Here is a 26925-nt window from a genome sequence, read left to right as displayed (position 1 = left end):
ACGGTGCCGCCTCGTCCATGATACAGGCAGGGAGGGTCACCGAGGGCAACGTACACACGGACAGGTTCTAATTAGCACTTAAAGTCAGACATAATTAGTGCAGCAAAGTCAGACATTTATAATAATAAATGAGGGCGAAGTCAACGGTTTCCGAAGTTAGAACCAAGTCGATTTGTACAACACTTAATCAGAGCTACGAGGTCGGAGGTGAGCATAGAATGTGTTTAAGAGAGGAAATTAAGCGTAAACCATTAGTCATAGCAGAACACAGCTCTGAAAAATGAAGAATGTAGAAGAGGCAAGACGTGGAAGTGATTAACCTCCGGAGAACCAGCCCAACCGAGACAACAACACCATTACACAGATGAGATATCGACAAAAGACGTCTATATTCAGACCTAGTGATAAACGCCTAGCCTTTAAAACCTCTATATGAATTAATAAATAAACGCTTCTGAAAAGAACGGCTGAAAAGAACACACAGGAGCGAGAGAGCGTGTGTTCTCCGACGCAGGCGTTCCACCGCGGTACAATTAAAACCCAGGCGAAGAGGAGAGGTACCACTCCACGCTGAGGGAGTCCCGAGGGCCGCTGATTAAACCACGCTATTCTTACCCTGGCCCCGGGCAGGTGGGGGCCAGGTGGGGGCCGGCCGGGGGCCAGGTGGGGGCCAGGTGGGGGCCAGGTGGGGGCCAGGCCCACGCCTCGCCGCTCCAGCTCCAGTTACTGAATGGGGACACCGGGGGGCTGGAAGGGGGGGCGGGGTCTTTCGTTCTCCCTCTTCCTCCCATGCTTGTGTTTCATGTCCTCCGCTGATGAAGATTAATTGTCGCAGCGTGACGCTCTATCAAGCCCCAGGGACTCAAAGGGCAGCGATATGGACTAATTAAATACGCCGGCACAATTGATATTTCCCATGGATCAATGGGGTGGGGGTGTGGGGGGGAGGCTGAGATCTGTTAATTAAATCCATGATAATGTTTACTCATCATAAACATCTCTTGGTGTTTGAACACAGCCACGTAATCTGTCCACTGTGTCAGAGACACTGACTTTCTTCCAGTGTGAGGGAGGGAGGGAGGGAGGGAGAGAGGGAGGGAGGGAGGGAGGGAGTGAGGGAGGGAGGGAGGGAGAGAGGGAGGGAGGGAGGGAGGGAGTGAGGGAGGGAGGGAGAGAGGGATTGAGAGAGGGAGGGAGGGAGGGCGAGGGAGGGAGGGAGTGAGGGAGAGAGGGAGGGAGGGATTGAGAGAGGGAGGGAGGGATTGAGAGAGGGAGGGAGGGAGGGAGGGAGGGAGAGAGGGAGAGAGAGAGGGAGGGAGGGATTGAGAGAGGGAGGGAGGGATTGACAGAGGGAGAGAGGAAGGGAGGGAGGGAGAGAGGGAGAGAGAGAGAGGGAGGGAGAGAGGGAGAGAATGAGCGAGCGAGCGAGCGTCGTTCACTCAAAGTCTTTTAGCTCCGTCCTCCCGCCCGAGGCCGCGTACGGTGGTTTCATATCCGCCGGAACCCCGCAGCGAACGCAGAGTCCTGCCCCCCTCCCCGGATCAAGAGGCGGTTGCTTAAGGACTGAAGTATGCAGACAGGCACACATAGCAGTGTGAACACAGGACCCTGCTCACAGGCCTTGGACCCTCTCCCAGCACCACCGAGACAGACAACGATACACATCAACTGTTCTAGTCAGGTGAGGTTTAGAATCGCAGACAAATATCAACTGCTTTGAAAGGAAAATGTGAATAGAGGCAAGGAAACACTTTGTGTCTCGTGCACGCACGCATGCACATGCTCACACACAGTTAGGTAAAGACATGGAAACATACATACACACACACATTCCATCCCTTTATTCCTTCCTTTTGCCAACGTCCCCCACAATGCAACAGGGGAACCTGTGGGGACTTGGGCAGCGGCTCGCTCTCCTTGTGCGGGCGATCGAGATGTGTGCCGCCGCCGCTCGTCTGATAGAGCGGGGAGCGCCTCCACCGTCGGAAGCAATTAATTCTGCCGCCACCAAAGCCCATTAATTAGGACATGCTTCTGGCTCTTCACTGAGCAGGATCCTTCAGGACCGGGGGGGGGGGGGGGGGGAAGAAGTATAAAAGATGCAGTGCCACACCACAGCTCCTGGCAGCTTATTAATGAATCCGGGGGCCCTCCGCGTCGCCACAGCCAGAGACTACCTCTCTGTTCTGAGGACCCCCCCCTCGGAACGCCCGGGGCTGCAGGGTGACGGATGCGGGCCCCGTGAAGATAAGCCTTATTGGGGACGGGCCCCCCAGCCCTATCACGGGGGGCAGGGCAGATCTGGCAGCGGAGGTGGAACGCCACGAGGAGATCCCATGTCGTGGCGTCGTTTGTACGGCGGTTTCCGTGAGATACAGATCATGTGGCGGCAGCCTGTGTCAAGTCCATCAGTCACCAAGAGGGCGGGGGTGGCTCGCGGGAGCGTCGCACGGGAGCGTTTTGCAAACGGGCCGCTGCACGTCATCAGTGTTTGGATCGCATTTAGGTTTTAAATTGAGGACATGATGTGGCCTTAACGCTGACCCAAATTGTGACGGGCGGACAGAAATAGAGAAGAAGGACACATGGACAGAAGTCAGACAGGCTGACAGACCTCTAGCGGTCGCTAGAGCCACAGATGGAGAGAGACATAGAAAGATAAATAGTTAGATAGTTAGACAGACAGAGATGGAGAGGCACATCGAAAGATCATTAGATAGGTAGCAGGACAGAGATGGAGAGACATAGAAAGATAGGTAGATAGATATCTAGGCAGACAGAGTGATACATAGAAAGGTAAATAGATAGGCCGACGGAGATGGAGAAATACATCGTAAGATAAACAGCTAGATATAGTTAGGCGGAGAGATGGAGAGGAACCTAGCTCACTGATAGACCCTCAATTAGACCAACACAACATTTCCTTAAATGGATAAACACTGGAAGTGTGGAGAGGAGGACGGGGCCCTGGAGGCCAACAGGTCTCTGCCATGTTGTAATCACTCAGCCAATCGCGCGTGAACACATTCACAGCCCCTCCGACCAATCGGGGCCGCTGCGGAGCAGGGCGACCATCCCGGACTAAACGAGGCCACAGATCACTGACTCTCAGATCCTGACTCAACCGCGCTTTCCCTCGGGTGGGGGGGGGGGGGGGGGTGTCTTCTCCGGCTCTTCTCCACCCACCGCAGGTCTAAAGTGACGGGAGAGGGGAGAGAGGGGGGGAGAGGGGGGGGCCTCACAAGCAGCCGGCCATCCGTGAAATTGAATCCACAACTCCCTTATTGTAATTACATTTGGTTAAATGGGAAGGCAAAGTGTGGGTGTAATGCTATTAACATGTAATTGTCATCGGGCCAGGTTTGGCTGATCTACTCCTCCCCGGGGAGAAACGCTGGGTCATGTTTCTCTGGCTTTAAATGAACCGTGAGACGGGTCAGAGGAGCGGCTCTGAGCCGGGAGGTGAGCGGATCACTAACATCGGCCCAGGGCATCGTTACAGCCGTCCTCATTAGGAGCCGTGCGTCCGGTGAATGGATCCCGTTGCACCCAAACGGCCAGCAGCATGTGGATGGCGCCGTCACCGGCCGAGGGAACAGGTCCATCAGGAGCCGGTCGGGGGGGCGTGACGGAGCAGGAGGGGGTCAGGGCAATCCGTAACGTCTGCCTCAGAGCACAATTACCTGAGGCACATTTCGGCCAAATTATGATATCTAATTTAACTCTGCTCTCCTGATGATGCTGATTCACTGTGCCTCATTGGCTATATCCTCAGCCAATCAGAGTGCTTATACCATTCCATAATCACTATCTACCTAAGTTATTTGATTCAGGCAGTTTTGATGCTAAATACAAGATGAACCTTAAAATGTTAGTTGGGTAATTATGCGATGAACATTCAGTGTGCTTCAGCTTTGACCAGGAGTATAACTTAGTGAATGACTTCATCATGCATGTTGCTGGTGAAATATCACGGCCACTTGGTCAGTCATCGCACTGTGTGCCTCCTGTTGAAGTGTGCTGGGCTCTTAGTGAGGCTGAGGAGCCCTTTCAGAACATTTAACAACACTGGGAGCCTGCTGCGCTACAAGCGTGGAGTTAAGAGCACATAGGCTGCTCCAAGTCCTGAGCTTAAGCAAAGACACTCCGGAGGGGGATGTGGCTCTGACGGAGGCTTGGCAGTGCTGGTGTGCATGCGGAGGCAGGAAGGACGTGGTAAAGGGTGTCTCAGCCCAGGGCCACGCCCTCTTATGGCTGATAGGTATGATAAGAGTATCACTCTTACTTGGCATATCACCCACCTAGTACCAACCAAATTCGGTGCAAATCTGTCCGCACACAGACACACAGATATCAACCGAACGCAGGAAAATCTACGGCGTAGAATAGTCTGCCTCACCTCACGTTAATAACTTGTATGCCGTGCCTGTTTTTCTGTCTGCTCGCCCACTCTCTATCTCTGTTTCCCATGTCAGAAGCTATCTCCAGCTTTCAGATAAAAAACAGGAAAAGGAGCGAGAGAGCGCAGAGGGACAGTTCATGCCCATATTGTCTTTGGTTACATGCAAACGTATTACCTTGGACTAGAGGTGGGCGATATGGCCTAAAATCCATATTGCGATATACATTGCAGCCTCTTGCGATAACGATATATATCACGATATAAAATCATAAAATAACCGTTTCAGAACAGGTTACATAGACCCTAAGGAAAGCCAAACTGCTAAATGTATTTAAAAAAAAGAGAAATATAGTATGTCATTTCGAGAACATTTATTGTGAAACACTGTAATCATACAACATAATGTTGCAGATAAATAAAATTAGTATTGGGTTTCTTTCCTTTAGTGCAAACCATTCTAAAAGGCACTACACTTAGTTTAAGTCCTTGGTTCTTAAATGCCACCCAAGATGCAGAGAACAGGAAAAACGGGTGTCTTTCTAGATAAGGAACAGACACTGTTCTGACAATTAGGGATGGGCATGATTAATTGATGATCGATCATTGATTGTTAAGATTTTTGTCGATTACGTGATATTTTTTATCGATCAAAAGGAGGTTGACCCAGCCGGAGAGGTGGTCCCGGAGACGTTGCTCAACATGGAGCAAAGAGGAGACGGAACGTCTTTTGGATATTTGGGTCCGATATCCAGGAGACATTCCGTCTCCTCTTTGCTCCATGTTGAGCCACCAACCGACGGTCCGACAAAAGCAAGTAAAAAGTATGCTGGAAAACATAACTTAAAAATGCCGATGCATTTAACACATTCCGAGTCAGGATGAGGGAGAAGGAGTTGGACCAGTCCGCAGATCAATGTATATCACGCTGGATATCCATGATTGTTTACTTTCACCGGTGCTTCCCCCCCCCCTCCCCGTTTTCTTTAACGCTTTACCCCGCCCCAGACCTTTTTGTCCAATGATTTAACGTTCTTTGCACACATACAGGTTTGTTGACGAATTGTGGCACTGTTGCGAAAATTGCAATGTGAAAAGGAACTGCACCAAACCAAAAATTAAACATTGTATTTTGCGTCATCAACATGCATTATCGCGATAGAGCGATAGAATTAAAATCTCTATCGTAGGCCATTTTCTATCGTTTATATCGTATATCGTTTATATCGCGCATTACTACCTTGGACTTCTTTTTTTAAACTCAGCTCTGGGCTAAACCTCAACAAGGTTGATCACGAACAGGATACAATGAGCTCTGAAGCCCTGTCAGAGAGAGATGCGCTATCCTTTGTCTCTGAACAGCATCCCCTGGAGAGGAGGAGGAGGAGGAGGAGGAGGAGGAGGACACATCTGGAAGCTTGCAGAACATTCTGAATGTATTCCGTCAGCTCTGGTCTCCTGTGGAGGGTCTTAAAGACGACCTGAGCTGAGCTGGAAGTCACCCCCCCTAGTGGTCTTCGCCTGGCGGTCCGAGGCAGATCGACAGCACAAGCTAATCACGCTATCGCAAATGAGATCCTGCAGGATCGATACGCATACGCTTAGCCCTCGTCGCCCGTTTCACGTTGAGGAGCGTCCACTGCAAGGCGTCACCCCGGGATCAGGACGGCTTTCACCTCGTCTGGAACTCAGCGGGAGAACGAGGCGGGGATTGGGTGACCCTCTTGTAATGGAGATCTAATCACAATGAGGCTCTCTCCTGGCAAAAACAATTCAAATGTAAAATTTTAAATAAAAAATAAATGTGTGGGTCCCCTCGTGAGCCTCTTTGATGACCAAAGCATCAGGAATGGGGTCCCCCTTTCCTCCCGTCCACATCGGCGCTCTTCCCCTGAACGCCAAACACAGGGTTGGCTCTTTGTAGGGCGGCCATGAGAGAGGTAGCCGTGATGGCGCCGCTTCAGTGTGTGTGGGGGCGTGTGTGTGGAGGCGTGTGTGTGGAGGCGTGTGTGTGGAGGCGTGTGTGTGGACGCGTGTGTGTGGACGCGTGTGTGTGGAGGCGTGTGTGTGGAGGCGTGCGCGCGGGTGGCGTGTGTGTGGAGGCGTGGAGCCCGCCGCCGGCTGATAAAGGTGCAGACACCAAAGCGGCCGGCTGGACGGAGCAGGCCCTGCACCCAGCCTGCAGCCTGTGATGGTGTTAGGGGCGCACACGCACACACACACACACACACAGTCCCCCCCCTGAGAGGGGAGGAGCCGTCCTCGGGATAACGGACGAGAGACACAGACACTCCACAGGGTCGGAGGAAGAGAGAGAGGAGCCGGGCAGACACACACCACAGCATGACTGTGTGTGGAGAGAGAGAGAGAGAGAGAGAGAGAGAGAGAGAGAGAGAGAGAGAGAGAGAGAGAGAGAGAGAGAGAGAGAGAGAGAGAGAGCGAGAGAGAGATCATTGATCATGGTCGCTCTGTAGTCCCTGGGTATCCTCCAGAAACAACAGCCATAGTAAATCTGGCGGCTGATGTGAGGCGAGGTTTCCTGGGACGGTGTTTAAGTGCTTCCAGCGCCGTCCTCTGAGGCCCCAGCAGTGATGTGTGTGTGGAGGAACTCGTAGCGCTGCTCCGGGACGCCGAGCAGCGGCCAGGACCTGCACAGCTACACTAACGCCACGCACCGCGGCCCTGTGTGGCTGTCTGTGTGCTAATATGTGTGTTTGTGTGTGCGTGTTTGTGTTTATGCGTGTGTGTGTGTGTGTGTGTGTGTGTGTATATGTGTATGTGTATGTGTGTGTGTGTGTGTGTGTGTGTGTCTGTGGGACTGAGATAAAGGAAAGTGTTTGTGAGTGGTAGCGTTGCATTGCATTAGATTACATCACTCTCCGTGTGTGTTTGAGTGTGTTTGTGTGTGTGTGAGTGTGTTTGTGTTTGTGTGAGTGTGTAAACTTACGTAATGCAATCTTGGCCAGGTGCAGCCGGTTGACCCAAGAGATCTTACTGAGTGGGTTGGGAGTGTTGAAGACGACCATGAAACTCACAGGACGCCCTGATCTGAAGAACACACACACACAAACACACACACACACACACACACACACACACACACACACACACACACACACACACACACACACACAACCATGTTCAGTATTGATGCAGTCAGGATTGCTTCAAAGTGAAAAGCTGCTGTGAAACAACATAAAGTAATAATAATAACCCGGTTAGAATTGAGAAGCAGACATAAAGACATTTAGTATAATTAATATGAGGAACAAAATATTTTCAAAAGTTATACTTTTTAACCACAATTTATACACAACACACTGCATTCTGTCTGTTGGGACTGTCAGGTTAAATCAAATTGATTTATAACAGAAAGTCATCGTCAAAGTGTTATATTATTATTTCATCAACAAATGAGCAGTAGAACCTAGTCATTCTGTATGTTACTCTTTCTGCAAGGCAAGTGTCATCTGAGTATTAAAAAGGTATGAAGGGAAGACACACATAGATCATAAATAAAAAAGGTAAACAAGAAGATCTATAAAACATGAGGTACAGAAATGCCCACCACAAAATGGAAAAGGATGACACTTCAAAACGTGCCTTTTACCTCCCAGGGTTGAGCAGAGAGGCAGGGGAACGATTGCTCTCTATTGTAATCGTGTGGTTCTTCCCTAGTTTTGAGCAGATTCCTTAATGGCACACTTCAATGGCAGGCGTGACCCAACTGACGATTTGCCTGGCCGAGTTTTCCGGTGTAATTTGTCTTTTTTCAAAATGCGAGTGCTTTTGAGAAAAGAGAAATGGGCTGAATTGAGAGTTGTCCTTGGAGAAAGTGTTTTCCTTCACTCACTGGGTGAACGTTTGAGGGTGTTAGGAGGCTCTGGTTACGGCTCCAGGTAATAACAGGTTTAGAGTCAACACGTGGAAGGGACTATCCGTAGCTCAAGCCGATTTAAAAACAAGATCTATAAAATAAAACAAAACAATGCAAAAACAGCCTTACTCACATTACATGTAAATCATCAAGGGTCGAAAGAAATGAAGAAACGTGACAAATATTATTTTTTTAATCAACGTTCAAGCCAACAAAAATCACTGTTTTACTTTGCAGTCAACCAAGGTCACCAGTAGCTCTCACTTGGTAAGCTAGCATTGGCTACCTGCTAGCCATCCAGTGGTGGCTACCTGCTACCTAGCATTGGCTACCTGCTAGCCATCCAGTGGCGGCTACTTGCTACCTAGCATTGGTTAAAAAGATTAGATACCTGGCACAATCCACCTAGCATTAGCCACCTAGTATTGAGGCATTACTAATGTATGTCTCTGCATGAGTTTCAAGTTGTACCTTTTTATCACCGTGGTCAGCTTTTCCTATATTATAACAATTAGAATATTGATATTCCATATCCTTCCTCCAGCCGTTACCAGCATTGTAGCGCCGGCATTGGTTGTTACATCCGTCCATGTTCCAGGGCCAGCATGTAGCCCCGCCCCATTCTGTGTGTGTGTGTGTGTGTGTATATGTGTGTGTGTGTGTGTGTGTGTGTGTGTGTGTGTGTGTGTGTGTGTGTGTGTGTGTGTGTGTGTGTGTGAGGAGGCGAGGGACAAAGGGCCGACTACAGTACAGATGAAAAGAAGATGGTTCAAATGGGAGTCAAGAAGAGAGAAAAGAGTTCTGTAACCATGGCAAAGCAGATTAAATATAAATAAATAAATGAGAATAGAAAATGTGTTTGTGCCTAGGAAATTTAAGCTTGGTGCAGGCAAATTAGATATTTGCTTGCCCAGGAGTGTTCCTTAAAGAGCAGCCGTCTGCAGAACAGACTCTGAGGTGAAACTGGAGATACGAAGCTATCCATAACAGCGGCGGTCTTCTTAAAGAAGACCGCTTCTTTTTAACTCGGAGGACAGGAAATAGAGGATTTGTGATATTCACAATCTTTGAAGGCGTACTGCAAAGGGTTTTCAACTTTGTAGATATCTGATTAGTCGATTTGCACTGTGTTTGACAGAGTGCAATTTGGAATAAGGTTTTGTTCTTATTTGAATGGGCATTTTGAGCATTCATGGACAGGACAGGAAAAACTGACAGAAAAGTTGAAAGTTGCTTGAAAGGAGAGGGACTGGCATGGAGAACAGGACTAGTGGCCTACCAGAGTTGTGCAAAGCCAGCCCTGAAGGATTTTTGACATGATTCTGAAAAGAAAGACGACCTCCAGACTGCTTTAGCAGTCCAAAGACAATCTGCGAAGATTTCCAAAAAAAACCTGACGGTGATGAAAATAAATCCTGGACCGGTCCTCGATGTGGGGGGGGGGGGGTTGGTCAAAGACTTGATTATTTTAGTTACCATAAACGGTCGGGTCATGTGCCCCCCAGAATCATTCGAGATATGGTCGGGAGTCCTGACTAATGGAGGCTGACAGGAAGGAGCTGTGTCTGGTCGGCGCAGCGTGGCTCAGACTGGGTTGTCTGCAGAGAGACGGGGGCTCAACATGAAACTGGTTGCTTAAAGCGCTGGAAGTGGACTTGTGTTTTATTGGTTCTGTATAAATAAACTTGCCTTGCCACACGTGTGTGTGTGTGTGTGTGTGTGTGAGCGCTTGTATATATATATATAGCACACATTATCCATGATGCTTCTTCCATTGCTAATTAAACCACACTGAAGCATTGCAATATTATTACATGGTCTATTAGTAAACGAAGTACGAAAATACAGATACAGGTAAACATAATAATGAATTCCAAAGCTAGTTTGTTTTCTTGTCTTCTTTGTGTTTACGGGGAGACTCTACAGAAGTGGGAGACTTGACCGCAACATTCAGGACAGCGTGAGCCAGGATGACATAAGCAGAGTTTCCTTTGTTCTAAAACACAACCGGGGGGCGAGAGACACAGACAACATGCAGGAATATGTGAGTGTGAGAGAGTCAAAGAGACTCAGAGAGAGAGCAAGAGATGAACTGGGAGCAGGAAGAAAGAAGAGATGAAAGAGAGGCAGGATGACCAGAGGGAGAGAAGAAGTCAGAGAGAGAGGATGGAGGGGGAGAGAGAGAGAGAGAGAGAGAGAGAGAGAGAGAGAGAGAGAGAGAGAGAGAGAGAGAGAGAGAGAGGGGGGGACAGATGGAGAGAGAGAGAGAGAGAGAGGGGGGGGGGGACAGACGGAGAGAGAGAGAGAGAGAGAGAGAGAGGATGGAGAAAGAGAGAGAGAGGGGGGGACAGATGGAGAGAGAGAGAGAGAGAGAGAGAGCGGGGGGGAGGGAGAGAGAGGGGGGGGGAAGGAGCGCGCAAGAAAAAATCAAAGACAAAGAAAGTCATTACGAAGAAAAATCTTTTCAGTAATTTTGTACAGATGAGAAAACGAACGGCCCATGTAGATGTATAAACACAGAGGTTCTAAACAGACGAGGGCCCATTCGGCCCAGGGCAGCAGCAGCCTGTTGCCCTCCTCAACCCGGCCCTCGATGCAGTGAATCCCACACATAGACGCCACGGCGGCCCCCAAGTAAATAAATAAAAAGCCTGCAAACTATATCTGGCAACCCGTTTCATCGTTTTGGATTGTAACTCTTTATTTCTCAGAGAGAACGACGCCATCTGTCATCCATAGCGTTTCCATACATTGATTGTTTTTATACCCTTTGAAATGCAAACAGCATCGCATGGATCCTCCCTCGCACTCTAAGTTCAGGAATGGTTAGCATAAGGGATGTCAGAAATACACAAAAGTCTAAGCGAATACATGTTTTAAATTTCGAGTCGTCCTACTCCTTGTTGTAAGGACTGGTACTGTCTGGGCTTTTTTTGTGGGAGAAAGTCTGCGATAGTTTCAACCAATGAACACATATCGAAGTAAGTTAAACCTGTATAATCATGATCATTAACAGACCCACACCGTCACTCCCTTGACAGTATGTGTTCCTGTGTTTTACTGTTGCAGAGCTAGCGGGATACACTTCCAAACCATTTGAATCCAATGGGAACGTTTTGAACCGTGAGACCATCACACTTAAACAGTGTATTAGTTAGGCTATTGTTTAGGGACAGGTCATTTGTAATATACCTAAAGTATAATATAATATATGGACATAAAATAAAAAAATAAAAAACTTTCAACCCCCAAATGTTAAACTACCAATTTAATGTCATCCTATATTAAAGAGGATCAGAAGAAGCAGAAAGGGATTACTCTCCTGAACACTGAAACACAGGCGGATGAAGATTACACTTGAATTGTTATCCCGTAGATACTTTGAACAGGCCGCTCGCGACCATAAAAAGCAGGAATTGCAGCGGTTTTTCATGCATGTCTGAGTTGTTCTGGTAACCATTGAATATTAAATAAGGTAGAATTATTTTATATTATTTTAGTTAGTTCAGGCTAAAACAGTCAATACAAAGGCAGTTTCATCACCTCCACCCAAACCCCATCAAAGAAGAGGTTCCCGAAAGTGTAGTCTAAAAGAAGTATAAAAGAAGAACGATGAATTTTACATCTGCAGATAGAAGGAATGCATCGTCTGGATTGAATCTGACAACTTCATTTAGAGCTCGCGTCAGACAATCGGTAAGACAAGCTTTCCGTGCAGTAAATTCCTTTCATCAAAATAACACATCTTGTGTTTCGATCGACCAGGGAGCGGGATAGAGAGAAATATTTCCATGTTTTGTGAGATACATAAATACAAACATTTAAAAATCCATACAAATATTTAAAATGTACCATAACGACTGGAGAATCTGTGGACTTAATGCCAGCACTAAAGTTGTGTGAATTCAGCCATATTAAACATTGTACTGTAAAGTATGAATAAATCAATACTTTAGCTTTTGCTAAGGCAACAATAATTGGACTAGAATTGGGTTAGTTCTATCATGACATTACCCATCTCTATACTATATATTATAAGTATATAAACTAGTTCTACCATTTACCTGCTAACAAATCTAGCAATAGCAATCGTGCTTCACGGATAATTGTTGGATTTCAGGAGCAAAAGTTCATCAGGACTGAGTGAGAGCAAGAGAGATGAAAAGTGCAAGTGTGAGAGCGTGAGAGAACATAATAGAGAAGGGGGCCGTCCATGTCAAGCATGCAACATGAAGACAAGTTCACATTCAGACATCATTAGAAGATAATTGAGTGGGAAACAGCATGCGGCCTGAAAGCCGTTTCTGTGCTATATGTCGGTGCCCATTGCAAATTTCTATTCAACTCGGAGAGAGAGAGAAAGAGAAAGAGAGAGAGAAATAGAGAGAGGGACAGAGAGAGAGAGAGAGAGAGCGAGAGAGAGAGAAAGAGAGAGAGAAATAGAGAGAGAGGGACAGAGAGAGAGAGAGAAAGAGAGAGAGAAATAGAGAGAGAGGGACAGAGAGAGAGAGAGAGAGAGAGAGAGAGAGAGAGAGAGAGAGAGAGAGAGAGACACACACACACACACAAGTTAAATCATAGAGGCAGGGGGAGAAATAGAGCGAATGAGGGGGGAGTCAAAGGGAAAAAGTGCTTTGAAAATATACATTTACCACATTGACTTCAAAAGCAGCAATGCTTAACAGGCATGAGAGACAAAGACAGATACAGCTGTCGACAGAGGGGCAGAATCGAAGGGGGAGAGGGGGCAAAAGAGGCAGGATCCAAAATGGAGGGACGCGGGGATGAAGAGAGAGACAGAGAGAGAGGGGGGCGATGGGATGTGAGCCTGCTGCTCCCGGGCTGGCTGGTGACGCCTGGCGCGACAGAGTTTAGAACGCACTCCGCCAAACGCCTCATCCTCCTCTGATTGGCAGCCGCAGTGCAGGTGGCTGCGGCTGCCAGGAGACGTGTGCAGAGACAGAGAGAGCACAAGGGCAGGGGGGGGGGGGGGAGACAGGGGAGGAGAAAGGCTGGAGAATAGAAAGGGGGGAGTAGAGGGAGGAAGGGAGAGAGGGTAGGCGGGAGGAGAGGGAGAGGAGGGGAGAGAGTGGAGAAGAGGACAGGAAAGGAGGGGATAGGAGAGGAGGAGATAAAGGAGAAAGAGAGAAGAGAAGATGAGGGAGAGGTGAGTGTAGAGGAAGGGGGACAGGAGAGGAGGAGAGAGGAGGGGATGATAGAGAAAGTATATAATAAGAGAGTCAGGAGAGGAGAGGCAGTATAAGGGAGGAGAGGGGAAGAGATGAGGGGGACGTGAAGGAGAAGAGGGGAGAGGAGAGAGGGGGGAGGAGGACAGCACCGAGGAGAAGTGGACGAGGAAGGGGAGAGGTCATCAGCAGGATTAGCTTAGGGGCTCTGCGATGAGGAGGGAAGGAGAGGAGCAGATACTACACCGGCGGGCTGCCGGGACGGAGTTTGGGGTGTGGAGGAAGAGGAGGAGGATGTGGTGCAGATTCACAGGTTCAGGGTCATGGCTGCACTTGTTGTTGACACTGACACACCAGGACAAGACAGAGTCAGAGATGGAGCCCAGCCACGGTGTCTCCCTCAGCCCTCTCCGTTCTGCGGTCAGAGATCCTGGCCCCTCCTAGTCTGCCCTAGCCACACAATGATGGGACGTCAAAGAGAGCCAAGGCGTGTCGCCATGGGAGCATGTTTGACAAGCTGGATGGACTCTGACGTTTGGCCTGCTATAAACACTGCATGTTGACTTTCTGAAGGGGTGGCTATAAAGTGTGGAAGGCAAGACGCTGTCTGTTCCGAGTGCGTGAACCAGCTGTGACGATTAAGATCACACTCACACTGCCTTCTCCGGGAGGAATCATTGAAAGGAGGAGGACATTTTCAGTTACAGAGAGAGGAAAACGTCAGCTTTGCTTTGCCAATCAACATAACCCACAACTAGTGACAACAGCTCTGTCATTTCAGGAGGGAAAACAGCAGAACTTTTACTTTGAAAACTTGGGATTAGCTCCCCACTGACACTACAGGTGATCTACTCCTGTCTGAGTTACTGTGAGGGCAGCCGTTAAGAATGCACTTGTTTTGGTCTGGGCAGCTCATAGGTCATTACAGGTCTACCAAGAGGAATCACTACTGAACAAAGACACAGAAGAAAAATAAAGTTCAAGAAAACAGTCACTCATGGGCAAACGATTATTAATGGTGTGTGTGTGTGTGTGTGTGTGTGTGTGTGTGTGTGTGTGTGTGTGTGTGTGTGTGTGTGGGGGGGGGGGGGGGGGGGTCATGAACCATCTTTTGGCCATGGCACTCACAAAGAAGTTTTGTATAGGAAGCCGAATGCTTTTGAAGATGAATGCTATCTGCAGGATGCAGATAGCATTCATGCTGATCTACCCAAGGACTCTCTTAATCAATACATACACACAAGATATAGGCCTACATCTGTATATTTATATCTATGTATACATACAGATGTATCTACATATATCTATTTATCTCTAGATAAATCTATATATCTATAGATGGATATATATATACGCCATTCAGATGTTGCTTTCATTGTCCTAAAGTACGGCACAGACTTCCTTAGCGTTGCTGTCGACAGAGGGAGTGGAACCCCTGACCCCTTGGCTGTGTTAATACCCTGCGCTACCGAACTGCACACACCTGGCAGGTGACCCTGCCACCAGGACCTAAGGGCTCCGCTGGCCCCAGGCACAGGCCCCAGGCACACCTCAGCGGCCCCAGTGGAGGCGTTACAGCCAGAGCAGGTGTTAGTGCTGACATGTGTCTGGGCCCATTATGACTGTGTGAGTGTGTGTGTGAGTGTGTGTGTGTGTGTGTGTGTGTGTGTGTGTGTGTGTGTGTGTGTGTGTGTGTGTGTGTGTGTGTGTGGTGATGATGGATGGTTAATCCTGCATGCCTTGGACTGGGGCCAGGTGAGGCTGCTTAAACCTGCCATCCCCCCCGCCAACACACACACACACACACACACACACACACGCCCGACAAGACAGTGCGAGACGGATCTGAAAGGAACGCCGTTTCATGCATTCCCACAAGCTCAGCTCCACAGCGAGCACTCACCCCCCCCCCCCCCCCCCCCCCCCGGGGAGGGTGCATCCAGGGACACCAGCCCCCACACACACACACACACACACACACACACCTCAGCCAGAGACGGCTGGGTGCTACACTTCTGCGCACACGCATGTGCATGTTATCGTTTGTGTCCGTAAATACATGTATATATACAGCGTGTGTGTGTGTCTGATGGTCACATAGGTGTGTTCAGGAGAGGGATGGAGAGAACGGGGGGGAGAGGGAGGGAGGCCTGTTTGTGTGTGCACCGGTTGCAGTTCACCACTGATGCGCCCGGCGTATGCGTGGGCGAGTGCGGAGCGAGCGAGCGAGCGAGAGAGAGCGAGAGAGACGGGGCGGTCGTAAAACGGGCGTTCACCGGACACCGCCGCCGTGCACACAGCGCCGCGCCGCTGCGACAACAGGAGTTCATTAACAGCGTGCAGTGGGCCGATGTTAATGAACTCCTGTTGTCGCGGCGACAGGCGGTCGGGATTCCGCCCACGTAGGGGAGGGGGGGGGAGGGGAGAGAGGGGAGGGAGGGGAGAGAGGGGAGGGGGAAGGGAGGGAGGGGGGGAGGGGAGGGAGGGAGGGGGGGAGGGGAGGGAGGGGAGGGAGGGGAGGGAGGGGAGAGAGGGGAGGGAGGGGAGAGAGGGGAAGTGAAGGGTGAGGCCGTGATGTGCCTGCAGCCCGGCAGAGGGGAGGGGACGAGAGAGAGAGAGAGAGAGAGAGAGACTGGAGGGGAGTGAAATTGTGCACGGAGGAGAGTGCACTATGGTGGGAGTGTGTGTGTGTGCGTTTGTGCGTGATTGACTATGTGAGTGGAGTGTGGGTCCGCCTGTGTGTGTGTGTGAGATCAAAACACACTCAAGAATACACACAGGAGGGTTGGATATGCACGGATGGACTTCATACACAAGTCTGAATGTATGATGTGTGTGTGTGCATAAATATGTGAAATGTGTGTGCGTGCATGCGTGTAAGGGATGATATATGTATTGGGTGTTTATTGTTCTCCTGATGTGTAAATATATTTGTGTGTCTGCTTGTATTTGTTTTTCTGTGTGTGTATTTTGTCGTTATGTGTGTGTTTAGGTGTGTGATTTTGCACGTTTCTATTTATCTAGCATTATCAACATACATTTAGCTGATTTGTATCAACCTTTGTATAACCTATGTGAATAAACCTCATACCCACACCTCTGAGATGTGTATGTGTTAAAGGCATACACACCTCTTTGAGATGTGTATGCGTTAAAGGTATACACACCTCTGAGATGTGTATGCGTTAAAGGTATACACACCTCTTTGAGATGTGTATGTGTTAAAGGTATACACACCTCTGAGATGTGTATGTGTTAAAGGTATACACACCTCTGAGATGTGTATGTGTTAAAGGTATACACACCTCTGAGATGTGTATGTGTTAAAGGTATACACACCTCTGAGATGTGCATGTGTTAAAGGTATACACACCTCTGAGATGTGTATGTGTTAAAGGTATACACACCTCTTTGAGATGTGTATGTGTTAAAGGTATACACACCTCTTTGAGATGTGTATGTGTTAAAGGTATACACACCTCTTTGAGATGTGTATGTGTTAAAGGTATACACACTTGTGCACGCCTGACGCTATCGGCTCCATGACCTTGTGTATGTGAGTGTGTGTGTGTATGTGCCAATGTGTGTTTGTGCGTGTGTGTGTATGTGCCAATGTGTGTGACTGTGTGTGTTTGTGTGTGTGTGTGTGTGTGTGTGTGTGTGTGTGTGTGCGTGCGTGTGTGCCAATGAGTATGTGCCAATGTGTGTTTGCCACTGTGTGTCTGTGTGTGTGTGTGTGCGTGCGCGAGCATGCCTATGGGTTTATGTGGAAGAAACTCTGCCTACTGCCTTCTTTACTAGTGCATTCTGGGTAGCCACAGAAGGCCCCCCCCCCCTGACCCCGGTGGGCCAGCTGCCCCGCCCGTCCACTCAGAGGACCGCCCCCCTCCTGGCTACCATCTGACTGCCATCGCCCCCCCCACCCCCAGCGATGGCTGGGGCTACACCAGCCCCCAGCAGGTTGCCGTGGTTTCCACAAAAGGGGCGGGGGGGGGGAGGGAGAGTCTCTGTGGTTCCAGCTTGGAGCAGAACGCAGCTTCCTGCTCCGACCACAGGGAGCGCCCAGGGGGGGGGTTGGATCTCTTCCCTTCTGCAGAGGGGGGCAGTCGACGCTCTCTTTATCTCTCTCCGCAACGCAGTCCTGCTAGTTCCTCCCCCTCTCTGCCTCCCACTCTCTCCCTAACCTCGCTCTACTCTGGCCCATCACTCTCCTTTCTTCCTAATCCATATTCTCCCTCTCTCCCTCTCTTTGCTCTCTCTTAAGCACTCTGGTTCTCCCACTGTTTCCTCTAACCTTCACTCTCCTTGCCTCCCTCACTCACACTCCTTCCCCTCGTCCACTTCCTCGCTGCCAGCCGACATCAGTCCGCGTCGCTCTCCCCGTCTACTTCCTCTAACCTTGTGAGTCAAACTAACTGCAGCAGCGAGTCCCACTCAGGCCGAGCTTTAAGCACACCTGGGAGCCCCGACGTAACGGAGATTGAGCTGCTCTCCGCCGAACGCTATCCGTTCACCTGCACGGAACAAAACGCCTCTTTCTCAATCGCCTCCAACAGAAGATACGAACTGCCCTCTCAATATACCCGACAAGAGAGGGACAGAGAGGGAGGGAGAGAGAGAGAGATAGAGAGACACAAACAGTTGCCTGCTGTCTGTGATCCATGAGTTCCAAGCCTTCACGGGAGTAAATTACGCGAGTCATTAGGTAATTGCCCATCACTACAGATGGGATGGCTTTGGATCTGCCAAAAGGTCAGCAGCAGCCGCTTAACACAGGTAGCGGGCGAAGGGGCGAGGGGCTTCACTCTGGGGGGCCGAGGCTGGGAGAGGAGGGGGAGCCGTGTCAGGATCTCTTAGCGTCAGCCGGCCCGGGAGGGAGGCTGAGTGTCATCCTCTCTTCTCGTCTAGTTTACTGCGTGGCAGCCTGCCCTGTCCTGGGACACACACCGCGCCGCAGACTGAGAGGGAGCGCTTCCCGCAGTGTTGACACCGCAAGGGTGGAGGGGCCTCCAGAATGGGCTCAATGTTTAAGGGCGTGGGTGGTGGTGCAGTGGTGTGGTGGTGTCGCAGCATCGAGACCGTGCCATGCAGCACAGAGAAGCCCCAGCTCCACTTACAGCCCCCGAGTTGTCCCTTGTGAAACACAACCAGCCGATGGTTTTATGTGTCATGGCGCAGGCAGATCCCAGCTGGCTGCCGCCGTGGAGCAGCCGCCAGAACGCCAGCGCTCTGCTGCAGAGCTACAAAGGCCACCGCAAACACAATGGAGCCGGCACAATGGAGACGGCAGAAGTTGGACAAAAGCTGGACAAATTCCAAACAAGAAGCAATCAGCTTTTTTTTTTTGGCCTTTTTCGGTGACAGATTATTCTTAAAAGTTGACAAGGAAAGTGATTGACAAATAGCAAACAAGAAGCAATCAGCTTTCTGGCTTTTCCGCGGGAGATAATTAAAAGTTAACAAGAATTGTCAACTTTTAAGGAATACTCCCGCACAGAAACGTTTATTATTGACAAGAAGTGACTGACAAGAATACGAGCCGCTGCCCCTGGCTCTGCCTCGGCATGCTCCCAGGACCGTCACCGGGAACGTCAGGAGCTGACTCACTTGTCTGGCCTGCCAGGCACCTGAAGGCGCAGGCGGCACTTGTTGGCGCTCTGGATCTGGTCCTCCTTGATGCGGATCAGTCGGTGGAGGGCCAGGCACCAGTCCTGGGCCACGGTGGTGTTGAGGTTCTGGGGGCAGGAAACAGCAGAACCAAACACATTAAAAACGGGGGCGGCGTTATCGTTTCCCCGATGAGGCGGAATAGGGGAGCATCTCCCCGTGATGGGTTTTATTAGTTTTATTAGTTTTATTAGTGTGTATTGACCACAGGTGGAGCCTGCTGACCGCCGAGCCCGCGTAATGACTTCTGACAGACTCATTTACCCAAGCGTAGAATAAAGGAAACACTCATCTCACTCCCGTATTAAAACTGACACAACCCATTAGGCAAAGAATATACGGCTGCGCCATTTCCCTTTTTTTTGATTTTTTTCACACAACACCGCAATTCATTCCCGCCTCGTGAATCCATTTTCTTTCTTCAGTCCCTGAAGCCAAATAGAATCAGCTCTCATGTTCCACCTGGTCGGCCGCTGTGCGGAAACATTCACTTTGTTTGTTTTTCGGGGGGGGAGACCGTTCCTGTTATTACGGCGTGTTGAGAGCCAGAGCCGGCCGTTGGAGGACGGCCAGCCTCTCTTCTTGAGGTCACCCAGCTCATTACAAAGGGAAGGCAGAGCCTCTCCGCTGATTGCCTGAGTACACTTCCCTGAGAGTGTGATGATCTCCATCACCGTGTTAATGCGCCGAGACCGGAGACACTGCTGGGAGGAACACGAAGGAACCGCCACGCTCCTGTCTGGTTTGGTACTCTGATGGGAGGAACACGAAGGAACCGCCACACTCCTGTCTGGACCGGTTCTCTGATGGGAGGAACACGAAGGAACCGCCACGCTCCTGTCTGGATCGGTTCTCTGATGGGAGGAACACGAAGGAACCGCCACGCTCCTGTCTGGATCGGTTCTCTGATGGGAGGAACACGAAGGAACCGCCACACTCCGGTCTGGACCGGTTCTCCACTGGGAGGAACGCGAAGGAACCGCCACGCTCCGGTCTGGACCGGTTCCTCGCCCGGTGCTTTCAGAGGAGCCCGCTTCACACCATAGTGATGCGGTTGCCGTGGACCAATACAGTAACCACGGCTACAAGTCTCTTTGGAATTGGATGGAGGGCTTCCTGAGCAGAGTCTGGGGCGGGGGGGGGGGGGGGTTGGGGGCTCTTTGATCACATTTTAAAACCATCTTCAATTTCCTTTTGGCAATTACTTCAAGAGGAGGAGCAGTTGGAGCGTAGTTTCTTATTTTTCAGCACTCCGTACTTCAGCAACATGAGAAGGGAGAGATTTGGGGATTTGGCAGCAAACCATTAATCTTTCACACATTTTACGTAAATATCTCAGGCCAACCAGATAATGAATGATTCATAGCACATCAAAAATGAAGCCTGTTTTTTTTATTAACACCCCGCCCGTCACAGGGAGCCCTTGGAAGTGCCTGTTGTGGACCGGGCCTGCTCTGAGGAGGCTGAGGACGAGGCGAGGCTTATGGGGCCAGGCTGACAGATGAAGGCCCGGCTCTGAGTTAAGGGGGCCACGGATACCAACTCCGTGTATCCCCAATCTTGGCTGCATTTTTACTATGAGCTGGTGGATAGTTGGTGGTATGTACGTTGTACAGACGTGTGTGCGTGCGTGCGTGAGTGAGTGAGAGGGAGAGAGAGAGAGAGAGAGTGAGTGTGTGTGCCGGTGTGCCTGCGTGAAACGGGGTTGCGAGTGAGTGCAGGGGCGCATGATAACAGGAAGTGACTGGTACCTGGTAAGTTCCCTGCAGGGTGCCCACCAGTAAGGTGACTTCCTCCACCAGGGAAAGGTCGTGCTGCAGCTCCTGCAGCTCCTGGTACAGCCTGGGAGGTCCCAGGATGGCCTTACCTACAAGGAGACCCAGGAGGAAAGCATCAGGTCACCGCTCACACGCACCGCTATCACTACGGTTACAGCTAGGGCACTTGGCAGACGCTTTATCCAAAGCCACTTACAATTACAGGTACATTTCACATAAGAAAGAAAAACAACAATATATCGCTGTCGGTACAGTAAGGATGTTGAAAGAACCAAGTGCCAAGCACTAACAATCACTAGGTTTACCCATTCCCTGTGTACAACAGAGCTAGCTAGGATAACACGCTACACGATGCTAAGCACTTTTTTTAAGTGCCAGGACGTACAACAATAAGTGCGTACATTAAATTCCAAGGACATAAGACATACAATAAGTGCGTACATTAAATTCCAAGGACGTACAACATACAATAAGTGCGTACATTAAGTGCCAGGACGTACAACACACAATAAGTGCGTACATTAAGTGGCAGGACGTACACCATACAATAAGTGTGTACATTATTTGCCAGTATTGACCATTTACTCAGCTGGCACACGTTCTTCTCTAAAGCATCTTCTAGTGAGTCCAGAGACATTGAGGAGCAGATAGGGTTAGGGCATCGTGCTCAGAGACCTTATCGCCTTCTGGTAGGCTGCACCATCAGGGGGACGTGAACCCAGCGCCTTCCTGATCGGGCTCACCACCACCCGCCCCGTCTACTACACCGCCCCGCCCTTAGTCGTACTCATGTGGAAGAATAAAAGCAGACGGAGGCCGGGGTGGTGTACATCCAACCCCGGACCCCCCAACCCAGCAACAGCTGCCGGCCTAATGAGCCGCTACCGCGCCCTACACGACATCACATGTGGCGCTGTGTCCAGATTTAATAAGGACGCATCAGGTCCACTCAGCCCTGCACTCGGCACACAGCCCCGTTCCAGGGCGCCGCCGATTGGCTGAAATAATCAGCACTCTGCATGTGATGCCCAAAAAAAAACACAAACACAAAAGGGCTCGATACGGAGTGGGGGTCCAGTAATTTGAGTGTCACTCAAGGGATTCAACCCACAGAAAAACTCGGCCGGCGACAATAACAGGGGGGCCTGGAGGTGCGGGGGGGATCAATGGTCATTATTCTGTTATCTGCCGCCTGCAAACGCATGAGAGGAGAGGGGTCAGGGACGGCCGCTGTAACCTGGATCGACGACGCCCTCTTCAGCGGGCGGGGGGAACGCGGGCGTCCCATTAGACGCAGAGTCCAGCAATCGACTTCATTTTATGCTCTCTGTCCCAGCGCTCCCTCCAGCTGGGGGGGGGGGGAATCGATAGCGCTGTCTGTCTGCCCGCCAGCGAGGCCTCCCCCAGGGCCCGGTCCCCGGCGCCCCCCCGTCTAATTAAGGTAGACGGCAGCCACATCATGGACTCACCGAGGGGGCCGCTGGTCTGCCGGGGTGTCTCCCCCCCCCCTCCCAGCAGAGCAGTTATAATAGTTTAGCTCCAGGAGTGGGGGGGCGCTCGGAGCTCGGTCTGTCTGATGTACCAACGTAGATAGGATGGGGGGGAGCTGGAGGGCCGGGGGTTGGGGTACGCTGTGCGCTCCAGAACGGCCGCAGACGGAGCCCTCCTCATTAAGAGGCTGGGTAACCTTTGGGTTTTAATGGCCGCCCACGAGTCAGTCGGAGGAATTTGTCATCCGAGCGGGGCGGTCGATGCCGGGCCCACAGCACCACGTATAAACGGTTTGTGCGGTGGAGGGTGGAGGCTACGGGCGTGCCGGTGTGTGCCGGGGTATATTCGATAGAGGTTTCCTCAGCTGCCCTGGGGGGGTGTTGGGGATGATGGAGGTAGGGGTGTGGGTTTGGGGTTGGGGGGTACATCTGTTGGCTGCAGCCTCAGAGGTGGATGTGCCGGTGTGTAATCCGGCCTAATCCCATCGGAGCAGGCGGATCAGGTTCTCATGCACCCAGCGGGGACCAGTATGGCCCCGGTCGCCCCGGGTTACGGGGTAACTGATTCTGATGCTGCGCCTCTTTGTTCTGGTCCCCGTGACAACGAGCAGGGTCACCACGGGGCGGCGGGCAGCGGCTGTGGTCCCGGAGGCGTGGCTAAAGGGAACAGCCCAGCGGACAACATGTGGTGAAGGTGAGGCGGGCTTAATGGGGGGGTAAAGGGGGGCAGAGGTACGACAGCACGGCCCCATGGGAGAACAGACCAAAGACAAAGAGACAAACCAAACAGGGGGGGGGGGGGGGGGGGACTGGACTGACATCCGGGACGGGGAAAAACAAACCAGGAGCGCGTGACGATGATGAAAGGAACAAGAGAGAGGGCAACGGGAATGCCAAGAAGAGGAATTACGGAAGACTGGGAAATTGCGAAACGAGATGGACAGAGGGAGAGAGTGAGAGAAGGGGGAGGGAGAGAGAGGGAGGGGGGGGAGGGAGAGAGAGGGAGAGGGAGAGAGGGGGGAGAGAGTGAGAGAAGGGGGAGGGAGAGAGAGGGAGGGGGGGGAGGGTGAGAGAGGGAGAGGGGGGGAGAGAGTAAGAGAAGGGGGAGGGAGAGGGAGAGAGAGGGGGGGAGAGTGAGAGAAGGGGGAGGGAGAGGGAGAGAGAGAGGGGGGGGAGAGTAAGAGAAGGGGGAGGGAGAGGGAGAGAGAGAGGGGGGGGGGAGAGTGAGAGAAGGGGGAGGGAGAGGGAGAGAGAATGGTGGAGAACAGCAATAAAGGCTGAATGTCCTGAGGTTGGAGCCTCCGTCAGGGAGGGGGGCGTGGGGGAGGGAGATGAGGAAGGAGTCCGTTCTAGCGAGGTTTAGCTAGGAGAGGACGCCCGATGACATCACACGAGCAGAATCTATAAATAGACGGGACTGCCAGTCTGGGGGGGGGGGTTTGAGACGAGGGAACTGCCCCCCCCAGATGCCAGAAGGGGAGAATTCAGGGTAGACATGATTAAGGTGACCGTACTGTCAAGAGATGTAGAGAGAGATACAGAGAGAGAGAGAGAGAGAGAGAGAGAGAGAGAGAGAGGAGAGAGAGAGAGAGAGAGAGAGAGGCTATTTTACTATGTTTTGTTACGTTGTAATTTTTTGCGCCTCATTATGCACGCTGCTCTTGGCAGTGTAAATGTTTACGTCCCGTGCCGATATAGCTCTTTTGCATTTGAATAGGAGAGATGAAGGCGGAGATATGAGCATCCAGTTCCTGGAAGACAAACGGAATCCAGAGGAAAACAAAAGCAGCCAGGAAGCCATCTGCCGCTCCCGCCGGTGACAGGCTCCGGGGCCCCTCCACACCTACACACCTACACACACACACACACACACACACACATATATATATATATACACACACACCCACACACACACATATACACACACACACCTATACACACACACACACCTATACACACACCTAAACACACACACACACACACACACACACACACATATATACACACCTATACACACACACCTATACACACACACACACACACACACACACACATATATACACACCTATACACACACACCTATACACACACACACACATATATACACACACCTACACACACACACACACACACACATATAAAAACACCTATACACACACACACACAAACACACATATAAACACACCTATACACACACCTCATCCTGAGACAACAACACTATACACACACCCGTACACACTTATACACACACCTGTGAGTCCATAGACAGCCTATGCGTACAAACTAGCATTTAAAAAATATAGGTCCATCTGTGACTATAGGTCCATCTGTGTGACAAAAACACAGTGCCAGATGAGCAGTAGCTGGGATCAGGTTGTTAGCGCTATGAACGACAACACCTGTGACAGCCAATCAGAACTCCCCGAGCAGGACCACCACGGTCAAAATGGCTGACATACAATATACAATAACAGGGGGGGGGGGGGCATACCAACTCCCCAATAATACATGCAGCACTCACACAAATCGGACTACCCTTATGGAAACAACCAGCCGTCTCTCTCTCTCTACGATTCAACTACGGTCCATTATTATTAGGGGTATGATTACCAGTAATATTCTCATTATTGTTACGACCGAGGCCAGTGATGAGACTCGCGACACAACAGAAGTGAGTGCTAGGTTACGCTACCACCGAACTCACTAATAACATGCATCCCCACTGTTACACTTCCATGGACAGCTGTTAAAGCCCATGCTATAGGTAGGCCCATACCAAAAGCAAAGCGAATATCGCGCTGGTGTTATTTGAGCGAGGTTTCTCGCGAGAACCGGAAACTTTGCTCTGGCTTGATTCAGCGTCAAGCAAAACCAGTTGAAATATTTCCACTGGAGCGAATGAAATATGTGCATCTTTTCACGTCTTTGCATTGACTTTGTATGACTTTGAATCTTCTCCTAGCTGTCTGTGTTCTACACGGGGAATGGGTTAACCTAACTATAGTTAGTGCTTGGCACTTGGTTCTATGAACATCCTTACTGTACTGACAGAGATATATTGTTGTTTCTCTTTCTTCTGATGCATGGACTTATTGTAAGTCTTTGGATAAAAGCGTCTGCTAAACGCCCTCAATGTAAATGTAAAATTGTACTGTAATATTTAATCAGGATGAGGGCAAAGGTCCCTTTTAAAGCGGGAAAGACGCATAACGAAAGAGAGAATGTGAAAAGAAAGTAAACGGGACAAATGAACAAACAGAAACGAAGAACGATAAACACAGAGCAAAAGGGAAAGAATGAAAGGAAGAAAGATTATCAGAATAGCAGGCGGCATCCGGTTCTAAGTCGGAGAAGCCGCGGCGTTAAAAGCCTGTAGCATTACATCCTGATAAGACTCGATCTCCCCTCCCCTCCCCCAGCCCATCTATCAGGCCTCTCGTCGGCCGCTGTATACACAAGGGGGCTCCTGAGAGGCCTCCCTCCCTCCCCCTCTCTCCCCCTCCCCCCTCTCCCTCTCCCTCTCCCTCTCTCTCTCTCTCTCCGAGGCAGACGTGATGAGAGGGAGGGAGGAGAGAGAGGAGAGAGGTAGAGAGGGAGAGAGAGCAAGAGAGAGAGAGCGAGTGTGAGCCAGCAAGAGAGAGAGAGAGAGGAGAGAGGGAGAGCGAGCAATAGAGAGAGAGCGAGTGTTTCAGCAGTGATCTTCATCTATCCGCTAGCGCTGCTGTCCCCCTCTCTAATTGGAGCTGGGGAGAGACAGGAATAATCTCAGGCAGATTGATGACTCCACTCTGGGACGTGTTTGTGGTCTATCAGAGAGCAAAATGAGACTCCAGCGGAAACTCACACCTCTCCCTCCCTATCTCTGTTCACGTCTCTCTCCATCTCCCTCGCTCTCTTCCCTTTAACTACATCTTCCTCTTACTTACTAGCTCTCTCTCCCCCTCTCTCCCTCCATCTCTCCCTCTATGTCTCCCTCCCCCTCCCCCCTCCCTCCCTCTCTCCCCTGTGACCGTTGTCATCAGTACTCCCTCAGCTCACATGCCCTCCATCACACTGACAGGCAGACGGGGGAGCAGGGGGGGGGGGGGTACAGATTAGTCCGAGAGACGCAGTGTTCCCCGCTGAGAGTACGACACACGTCCAGATCTACACATGTCGGACCGGGAGCGCTGGTGTTCCTTTGTTTACTTCGCTTAAGTTTGGTTTCTTTGCTCGTTTGCTTGTTTTATGTGTTTATATTTTGGCTAGTTTTTCGGTTTGTACTTTGTACTGTTCCAGTTGGTTTGTTGGGCTATTTGTGTACTAGTGTGTAGTCTGGTATCATTTTGGCTGTTGTCTGCTGTCTATACAGCAGCCTGAGTGTTCATCCTTTTTTTTTGTAGTGTTGATTACGGAACGATACAGAGCCTTAGGGGACCTGCATTCTTTTTTTTTAAATAAGATAAAAATTGAAAGTGGGGTCAAAAGTAGTAAAAAGTTCAAAAACAAAGTTCACTCCTTGGGGTAAAAAATTGCAGTGTAAAAAAAA

General features: G+C 50.4%; 1 protein-coding gene across 2 annotated transcripts in view; it reads right to left on the bottom strand.

The window, feature by feature from the left end:
• The window catches only part of arhgef10la (Rho guanine nucleotide exchange factor (GEF) 10-like a), a gene marked incomplete at its 3' end in the record, with an annotated part of 127037 nt that overhangs the window by 47010 nt on the left and 53102 nt on the right, over positions 1 to 26925 (bottom strand). For both annotated transcript variants that reach the window (XM_079748439.1, XM_079748440.1), the window contains 3 exons: positions 20881 to 20996; positions 19070 to 19197; positions 7347 to 7447 (listed from right to left, as the gene is read on the bottom strand). In XM_079748439.1, the coding sequence (XP_079604565.1) occupies positions 7347 to 7447; positions 19070 to 19197; positions 20881 to 20996 (345 nt within the window). The remainder of the gene's footprint in view (positions 1 to 7346; positions 7448 to 19069; positions 19198 to 20880; positions 20997 to 26925) is intronic.

This window comes from Pollachius pollachius, assembly GCF_949987615.1.
Source record: "Pollachius pollachius genome assembly, chromosome: 12".
In the NCBI taxonomy this organism is placed as follows: domain Eukaryota; kingdom Metazoa; phylum Chordata; class Actinopteri; order Gadiformes; family Gadidae; genus Pollachius; species Pollachius pollachius.
This window is presented reverse-complemented; position numbering and strand designations above follow the sequence as displayed.